This window comes from Euphorbia lathyris, chromosome 6 (genome assembly GCF_963576675.1).
Source record: "Euphorbia lathyris chromosome 6, ddEupLath1.1, whole genome shotgun sequence".
Taxonomy (NCBI): domain Eukaryota; kingdom Viridiplantae; phylum Streptophyta; class Magnoliopsida; order Malpighiales; family Euphorbiaceae; genus Euphorbia; species Euphorbia lathyris.
The window spans coordinates 88,099,147-88,108,546 of NC_088915.1; the positions used below are offsets into that span (position 1 = coordinate 88,099,147).

Below are 9,400 nucleotides of genomic sequence, written 5' to 3' on the forward strand. Positions count from 1 at the left end.
GGTTTAATTCAATAATAGACTAATTTTTTTGCCCTCCCGACACGCGGGCGTGTGGTTATCACGCCCAACCGTGAGGTCGGGCGTGTGGCTATCACGCCTCACCGTGTGGTCGGACGTGATAGCCCCACGCCTCACCTTGTGGTCGGGCGTGTAGCTATCACGCCCGACCACACGGTGAGGCGTGGGGCTATCACGCCCCGACCACACGGTGAGGCGTGATAGCCACACGCCCGCGTGTCGGGAGAGCAAAAAAAAAACATTTTCCCACCCTTAACCTATGAAAGGGCATTTTCGTCCTTTCACGGAGCTAGGGGTGGGAATTTGAGGTTGGGTATAACAACACCCTAAATTATTTACCTTTTATATTTTCACTTTCATCATCCAATTCCACAAATTACTTTACTTTATTCCACAACCTACCCTTCAATTTCCATTATTTAAACAACCACCCAATAGAGTTTCTAACTCAAGCTTTTCTTTTCTCACTGAAAGAGAAAAGCAAACCAAACCAGAAAAATGGGTCTCACTCCCACACATTTCATCTTCTTCGCTTTCTTATCCATCTCAGCAGTATCACTAACCCCAGCTTTTGCAGAGAATGAAGAACAAGATCCAGGTCTCCTTATGAACTTCTACAAAGACACATGTCCTCAAGCTGAAGACATTATCAAAGAGCAAGTCAGACTTCTCTACAAGAGGCATAAAAACACTGCGTTCTCTTGGCTCCGAAACATCTTCCATGATTGCGCTGTTCAGGTACTTTTGAAATTCAAAACCCCCAAATTGATTTTGCCCTAATTTTTTTCTGATTTTGATTTGATTGATTTTGTGGAATTGAAATTATAGTCATGTGATGCTTCGTTGCTTCTGGATTCAACGAGGAGGGACTTATCGGAGAAGGAGACGGATAGAAGCTTTGGATTGAGGAATTTTAGGTATCTTGATGAGATTAAAGAAGCTGTTGAAAGAGAGTGTCCGGGTGTTGTTTCTTGTGCTGATATTCTTGTTCTATCTGGTAGAGATGGCATTGTTTCTGTAAGTTTCTAAACCTTTCTGGATTCATTTATCTTCTTTTGTATACTGTGATGGATTCAGTATTCAGTTATAGATAAGTATTTATGGTTGCTAAATTGAATTTTTTCAGTGTTTTTACTGTCAGAGAGATTAATACAAAAGATATGATGGGATATTATCTACTAGCTCGACCTTTTAGTTTAATCGGTTACATGATACGGTAACAGAGTCTTCTTAGACCAAATGAGCGGTTTAATACAAGATATATGATTGAAACTTAATTATAAAGTTGGACTTTTAGTTAAATCGGTTCTATAATATTTATACGAAAAATTAAAAACTTTATAGTTTTTATAGAATTTTTGGAGTTTTCATAGGGATGATTCCGGCAGCGAGAGGTGGGCCCATCCAGGTCCTCACTTGTCTCCAACTGATGTTTTGTAGATCTAAATGTAGATCTAGATGGAGCAATTCTAGACTTTAACCAAATCTTAGTGTTCTTGTAACGGTTTTGTACGTGGAGTCTAAATTTGTCTTTTCTAATTTAACAGCTTAATCTATCGGCCTAATACTTTGAAAACGTTCTGGTTAATAGAATTTGTTTAAAGTGACATATTGACACTTAAAATCCACTTGCCGGAGCAAAGATTTTGTAAAAATTGAAAAGTGTCTACTTTAAGCAAGTTCAAGAGTCAGTACACCACTGTAAGCAGGTTTAAGTAAGTTTAATGGGCTAATAGGTAATTTTCCAAGTTAATAAACCATTTTAAGTAAGTTTAGGAGTAAATTGAACTTTTAAAAAAAAATATAAGGAAATAGTTGACTTTTTTTTTGGATAAGTATACGAGAACTAAAGATGTATTAAGCCTAATACATTGGTAGCCTTTTGTATTTGTCCAAAAAAGTTAATTATTTTTTTTATATTTTGAAATTGTTCTATTTACTCCCCTTACTTTGTTTAAATTGACTCATTGGCTCTTTAAGCTTTTTTAAAGTTCATATTGCTCCCATGAACTTAGATCTATTTGTTCCCTAAATTTCACATTTCAATTTGTCCAAAATCTCTTCTTACTTTGCCACGTGGATTTTAAGAAATAAATAGATAAGAAATAAATAGGTCACTTTAATCGAATTCAATAGATAAGTAGAACATTTTTAAATTATAGAGGGCAATTGACTTTTCTAGACAAGTACATCAGACTAGGGATGTATTAGGCTCCCCAATAATAGTAGTACTAAAATTGTACTTCGCAAACGTGGAATCAAATTAACGAAGAAAAATGGGTTTCTCTTTTTTTTTTTTTTTTTTTTGAGAAAATGGGTTTCTCTTGGATACGTCGTTAATGGGTTCTTAAATTGCGCTATCCGCAAAAAGTTAGTGTTGACATTCTGCCGTTTTATACGTAGAGTCTAAATATGTTTCAAAAGCTAAATTTATACTGTATTTCTACCTAGTTAATTTCTGACATGATAACGCGATTTATTTCAGCTCGGAGGACCTTACATCCCTCTAAAAACTGGGAGAAGAGATGGACGGAGGAGCAGAGCAAATATCCTAGAGGAGTATCTTCCTGACCACAATGAAAGCCTCACTGTTGTTCTTGACAGGTTTGCGGCCATGGGGATTGACACCCCTGGTTTGGTTGCTTTGCTAGGTATGCATTTGTTTAAACTTTTCATATATGGACTAAAGGAGAAAAAAATAAATTGTTCCGTATTCGGTCAAATAATCTAATCGGTCACTTAAATTTTCGAGATGTTTCATTAGCTCTATGAATTTGCTTGATTTATTCGTCTCTTAAACTTGTTTACAGTGATCTATTGACTCTCTGAAGTCTGAATTCCCTTAAAGCGATACGAATTTCAATTTGTGTTTATAGTGACCTATTGACTCTCTGAAGTGTGAATTCACTTAAAGTGATACGGATTTGAATTTGTTCAGTTCTATGTAGGACGTAGGATTTGGAGGGCTAATCACGCCATTTTAAATAAATTTAGGAGGCTAATGATATTTTTTCAAAATTTAGAGGGTCAATCAGATTATTTGGCATGATGTAGTCAAAATGTTGGTTTTTTGGTCCCTCACCCCTCATCTATCCAATATTTTAGTTTTTGACCCTAACCTATTATTTGATAATTTTTGGTCCTTGATCTATTCAATATTTTAGTTTTTAACCCTAACATATTATTAGATAATTTTTGGTCACTGATCTATCTAAAACTTTAGTTTTTGGCCCTGATCTATCTAAAATGTTGGTTTTTTTTGTGTAAATAATTTATTAGTCCCACCTTTTTACCTAACACGTTGTTTATTAACCTTTTGTTCATTCTGTCTATTTGTTTAGATTTTTAACCGTTATTTTTGGCATAAAAAGACAGACAGAAAATAACAAAGTAACATATTCATTTTGTATCGTACTATGACTGTACTGAAAGCTAAGATATGTTCGGTTAAAAATCTAAGAAGAAATAGACAGAAGGACCAAATAGTTAAATTTGATAAATGATAGGGTCTTATAATATGTTTTTCAAAATCGAGGGACTAAATAGTGTGTTAGGTAAAAGGAGAAGGCTAATAAATTATTTACCATTTTTTTTATTCCTAACCTATTATTTGGTAACGTTTGACAACTCATCTATTCAAAGTATTAGTTTTTTGACCCAAAATTGGTGAAATCTCAGCCGTCTATACTGGTTAAGATTTCAACAATTTTAAATAAATCAGAAGCAAATGTTATCAAATAATCGGTGATAGGGCGAAATAAACATTGTAAATTGGTTAGAGATAAATATTACCAAATAATAGAACAGATGCCAAAAACTTACTATTATGATTATTCATGGATTTATCGTTTGATCTTTTTTTTTATCATATTAAGTTACTGATAATTACATTACTTACCTGTAAATATTTAATTTAATTAAAAGAACGTTACTCATTTTCTTACCGCAGGTTCTCACAGTGTCGGAAGAACCCACTGTGTGAAACTGGTCCACCGTCTCTACCCAGAAGTTGACCCACAATTAAACCCAGACCATGTTCCCCACATGCTCCACAAGTGTCCAGACCCAATCCCGGACCCAAAAGCGGTCCAGTATGTGAGAAATGACCGCGGTACCCCTATGATTCTAGACAACAATTACTACAGAAACATCCTAGACAACAAAGGTTTATTACTTGTGGATCATCAACTAGCCACAGACAAGAGAACTAAGCCTTATGTGAAGAAATTTGCCAAGAGTCAAGATTACTTTTTTAAGGAATTTTCAAGGGCTATAACCATTCTTTCTGAGAACAATCCTTTGACTGGAACAAAGGGTGAGATTAGAAAGCAATGCAGTGTTGCTAACAAACTCCATTAGGAAGAAATTGCGAAAGTGAAAGTGTCTGAAAGTGAGTGAAAGTAAGTGAAAAGTGAGTGAAAGTAAGTGAAAGTGTCTGAAAGTGGGAGAAAGTATCAATAAGGTGGGGTTAGTTTGCTTTCAGAAATGGAGGCTTTGCTGTTCTAGTGCTAGTGATGAGTGCCCCTAGTTTTTTCAATTGGGTATTTGCTACTCTATGATGATGGGTAGCAATCTATGTATGTATGTATCTATGTATGTTAGGATGGATGGAAGGATGGTGTATGATGTATGGACTTTAATGATGATAAGTTATGAAAAAAGCATCTTTTAGTTCCTTATCTTTTCATTTTTCATTTTGGTTTATTACATCATTTGTCCTTTTGATTGATCTCTTAAACTTTCAAAGTGTCTCGATATATAGTTCTCTCAACTTATATAAAATGTTCAGTTAGTTTTCTAAACATGTGTAAAATGTAATCAATTAATCACTCGATTGTCAAAAAGTAAGCTATATACAGAAGATGTGTTGAACGCATAAAAAAAAAAGTAAAAAAGACCAAGTCGGGGTATACGGTTCTAATATTAGAGGGGTATGCGGTTCTAATAGAAGATAATTTTTAAAGTTGAGCAACTAATAACTTTTTTTTAATCTATCCTGTAAATTATGTAATAATATTTTAAGGCACGTGCAACACATTTTTTTGAATGCAATTTACAGTAAAACCTCTATAAATTAATACTCGATAAATTAATACTCTTTAAAATAATAATTTCTTCTGGTCCCGACTTGGGCCAGTTCAAAAATTGATCAATTTTAATAAATTAATAAGATAATAATTTTCTAGAACAACTCTTTATAAATACATTGTATTACTACCTCTATAAATTAATAATTTCTCAAATACATATGCGATATATATATATATATATATAGATAGATATACATACCTAGGATACTTTAGTAAAAATATGAATCTATAGTATTTTGTTTTTTCTTGAAATTTAAATCTAGTTGAATTTCATCTCTAATTATTCTCAATGCATTCAAAAGTTCTAGTGTATTCTTGTCAAATTGTAACAAAAAATTGTAAAGAGTGGATGATGCTATAATTGCTTCATTTCTTGTGACTGGTTCCAAATGTACCGAATCATCCTTACCTTCATCCTCAATTGAATTTTGCATAACGCTCGACACAATTTCTTCTAAACTTTGGACTTTTGAGCATTCAGTGTTTTCACCTGGATAATCCAATATGTATTTGATTGACATTCATTTGATTGCGGTAACCAAGCTAACCAATCATTCCCTCAAGTTCATGAATGTCTTCTTCAGTAGTTGCTTCCTCTAAATTCATTGTGCATCCCCTATATGAATTTTGCAATGTTTGAAACGATTTCCTATTAAAACAATTAGCAATTAAAATTTATTTTTAAAAAATTTAAAATCACTTTATAAATTAATAATTATTAATTTATCGATTAATTAATATCTCTATAAATTAATAAAATTTCATAGTCCTAACATTATTAATTTATAGAGATTTTACTGTACTTTTTTGCAACTAAGTGTTTAATTGATTATATTTTACGTAAGTCCAAAGGGCTAAGTTAACTGAACATTTTATGCAAGTTGAGAGGGTTATCGAGACACTTTGAAAGTTTAGGGCCAATCAATCATTTTGGACAAATTCAAGTGGCAAATGATGTATTAAAGAATTTGCTAAGAGTCAAGATTACTTTTTCTAAGGAATTTTCAAGGGCTATTACCATTCTTTATGAGAATAATCCTTTGACTGGAACTAAGGGTGAAATTAGAAAGCAATGCAGTGTTGCTAACAAGCTCCATTAGGAAGAAATTGAGGAAGTGAAAGTGAGTGAAAGTGAGTGAAAGTAAGTGAAAAGTGAGTGAAAGTAAGTGAAAGTGTCTGAAAGTGGGAGAAATTATCAATAAGGTGGGGTTAGTTTGGTTTCAGAAATGGAAGCTTTGGTTTGTTAGTGGTAGTGATGAGTGCCCCTAGTTTTTTAAATTGGGTATTTGCTACTCTTGTTGTTGGTGATGATGATCATGATGATGGGTAGCTATGTATGTATGTATGTATGTATCTATGTATGTTAGGATGGTGTATGATGTATGGACTTTAATGATGATAAGTTATGAAAAAAGCATCTTTTAGTTCCGGCTTAATACATCATTTGCCCCTGAACTTGTCCAAAAAGCTTGATTGCCTCCCGAACTTTCAAAGTGTTCCGATAGCTCCCTGAACTTGCAAAAAATGTTTAGTCAGCCCCCTGAACTTGCGTAAAACGTAATCAATTGATCACTCGGTCGTAATCAATTGATCACTCGGTTTGTTGGTGATGATGATCATGATGATGGGTAGCTAAGTATGTATGTATCTATGTATGTTAGGATGGTGTATGATGAATGGACTTTAATGATGATAAGTTATGAAAAAAACATCTTTTAGTTCCTTATCCTCTCATTTTTCATTTTGGATTAATATATATTTCCATAAATTTGTTCAAAAAACTTGATTCACCATCTGAAATTTAAAATTGTTTTGATAGTCCCCCAACTTGTATAAAATATCCAGTTAGCTATTTGAACTTATGTTAAATGTAATCAATTAATCAATTACTCGGTTGTGAAAAATTAAGCTGTATACGGAAGATGTATTGAAAGTGCTTAAAAAAAGTAAAATGATCAAGATCGGGGTATGTGGTTTTAATATTAGAGATGATAAATTTTAAAGTTGAACAAGTAAGAATTTTCTTTTTAATCTATTTTGTGAACTATCTAAACATTCTAAGGCGTATGCAATACATTATTCGTATTTAATTTACTTTTTCTGCAACCGAGTGATTAATTGATTACATTTTATACAAGTTGAGTAGGTTAACTGAATATTTTATGTAATTTGAGATAAGCTATTGACATATCTTGAAAGTTTCAGTGGTATTAAGCTTTTTTCAATTTTGTTGATTGGGTTGCTTATCTTTCAATTTGACACATTAAATCCTCAATCAATTATAACTACATTTAATCGTAGTTATTAAGTCTCTATTTGTTTAATTAGTTAGTTGTCAATAAATTTATTCACGGGTTAGTTGGATTGAGCTCGGGTTGGATCTAATCGGGTTTTGCATTAAACTAACAGGAAAAGATTGAGAAAGTGAAAGTATCCGAAAGTGTGGAAGAAATTATCAATAAGGTGGGGTTAGTAGTGCTAGTGATGAGTGTCCCTAGTGTTTTTTTTTCTTTTTTTTTTTTTTTTTTTTTTTCTATTTGCTACTTTATGGGTAGCTATCTATGTATGTAAATTAGGATGGATGGATGGTGTACTATGATGCATGTATTTTAATGGCTTAATACATTATTTGCCTCCTGAATTTGTCCAAAATGCTTGATTGGTCTCCTGAACTTGCATAAAATGTTCAGTTAGCCCCCTGAACTTGCGTAAATTGATCACTCGGTCGTAAAAAAGTAAGTTAAATACGAAAGATGTATTCCACGCATCTTAAAATGTTATTACATAATTAAAAAATAGATTAAAAAGGAAGTTATTGCTTACTCAACTATACAAGTTGTCTTCTCTAATATTAGAATCGTATACTCCGATTTTGGTCGTTTTACTTTTTTTTTAAGATTCGTGGAACACATCTTCCGTATTTAACTTACTTTTTTTACGACCGAGTGATCAATTGATTACATTTTACGCAAGTTCAGAAGGCTAACTGAACATTTTATGCAAGTTCAGGAAGCTGTCGGAATACTTTGAAAGTTCAGGGGGCCAATTAAGCTTTCTGGACAAGTTCAGAGGGCAAATGATGTATTAAGCCTATTTTAATGATGATAAGTTATGGCAAAAAGCATCTTTAAACCTGTCTTTTTTTCATTTTTATTGATTGGGTCCCTTATCTTTTCAATTCGATATATTGAATCCTAAGTCAATTATTATTGGCCTAATACATTTGTTACTTCCTATACTTCTCAAAATTTCAACTGCCCACTGAACTTTTAAAGGTTTTAAATAACTCTATATTCTTGTCCAATTGCATTCAATAAACTCATATTTTCTAATATGGATGTAAAAAATGGAAGATAAATTTCGCCATGGGTTAAAAAGAAAATGTTAAATAAACAAATAATTAATAACTTTTGAAGTTTCGGAGTTATTGAATACAATTGAATAAGAATATGGAGTATTGAATGCAATTTAACAAAAATAAGGGTCATTTGAAACTTTTGAAAGTTCAGGAAGACAATTGGAGTTTTGGGTCAAGCACATAAAGCAACAGATGTATTAAGCCGCCAATTGAATATCACATCGAAAATGGAGAGGGAGTGACTGAAACTTATTAGTAGGCGAGTGACTGAAGCTTATTAGCAGGCTTTGTATCCAATAGATGTAGACGTATTCTAAAATCGTAAGACCAAGGTGTTGGATTTGGATTAAAGTGAACAATATCAACATGACATTAGGTTAGGCAGTTACAATTCGTATCAAAGCCGACTCTACAAGTACGATGTTTAGTTCAAATGTGTACGTATTTTAAAATCGTGAGGTCCAACGTGTTGGATTTGGATTAAAATGGACAATATGAACATGGTATTGGATTGCCTATTACAATTTGTGTCAGAGGTGACTCTATATGTACGATGTGTGATTCATGCAGAAGTTGGTGAGCTTGTAACGATCTGATTAAGAGTGCGTGAGGCTGTGATAAAAAGTCTGAGCAAGAAGTGGTCTCGAAGGGATGGCCTTCAGGGATGACGATGAAGATATGAATGAACTGAATCTCACATAAAAAAATCGAGAGGAAGTGATTGTAACTTATTAGTAGAATGTGTATTCAATATATATAGACGCATTTTAATATCATGAGGCTCAATATATTGGATTCGTGTGAAAGACGATAATATCTACATGGTATTGAGTCGGACTGTTACAGTTGACTAGTACGAGCTTAATGTGAGCTATTATAATTGATTGAGAGTTAATCTATAAAATTTAAAAAGTAAGGGTTGAAACAATAAAGA

The 9,400-nt window shown here is 32.9% G+C and overlaps 1 protein-coding gene across 1 annotated transcript; it reads left to right on the forward strand.

Moving 5' to 3' along the window:
• The first annotated feature begins 464 nt into the window (after positions 1 to 464).
• LOC136232335 (peroxidase 42) lies at positions 465 to 4,697 on the forward strand. Its single transcript, XM_066021411.1, has 4 exons — positions 465 to 756; positions 847 to 1,035; positions 2,504 to 2,669; positions 3,968 to 4,697. The coding sequence occupies exons 1-4, from the start codon at positions 517 to 519 to the stop codon at positions 4,375 to 4,377; spliced, it is 1,005 nt and encodes a 334-aa protein (XP_065877483.1). The 5' UTR covers positions 465 to 516; the 3' UTR covers positions 4,378 to 4,697.
• The last annotated feature ends 4,703 nt before the right edge of the window (positions 4,698 to 9,400 follow it).

Excerpts from the sequence above, each read along its gene's own strand:
- LOC136232335 (XM_066021411.1), top strand. The coding sequence starts at position 517 with ATGGGTCTCACTCCCACACATTTCATCTTCTTCGCTTTCTTATCCATC. Across the intron at positions 757-846 it reads TCCATGATTGCGCTGTTCAG|TCATGTGATGCTTCGTTGCT; the intron begins GTACTTTTGAAA and ends TTGAAATTATAG. Across the intron at positions 2,670-3,967 it reads TGGTTTGGTTGCTTTGCTAG|GTTCTCACAGTGTCGGAAGA; the intron begins GTATGCATTTGT and ends TTCTTACCGCAG.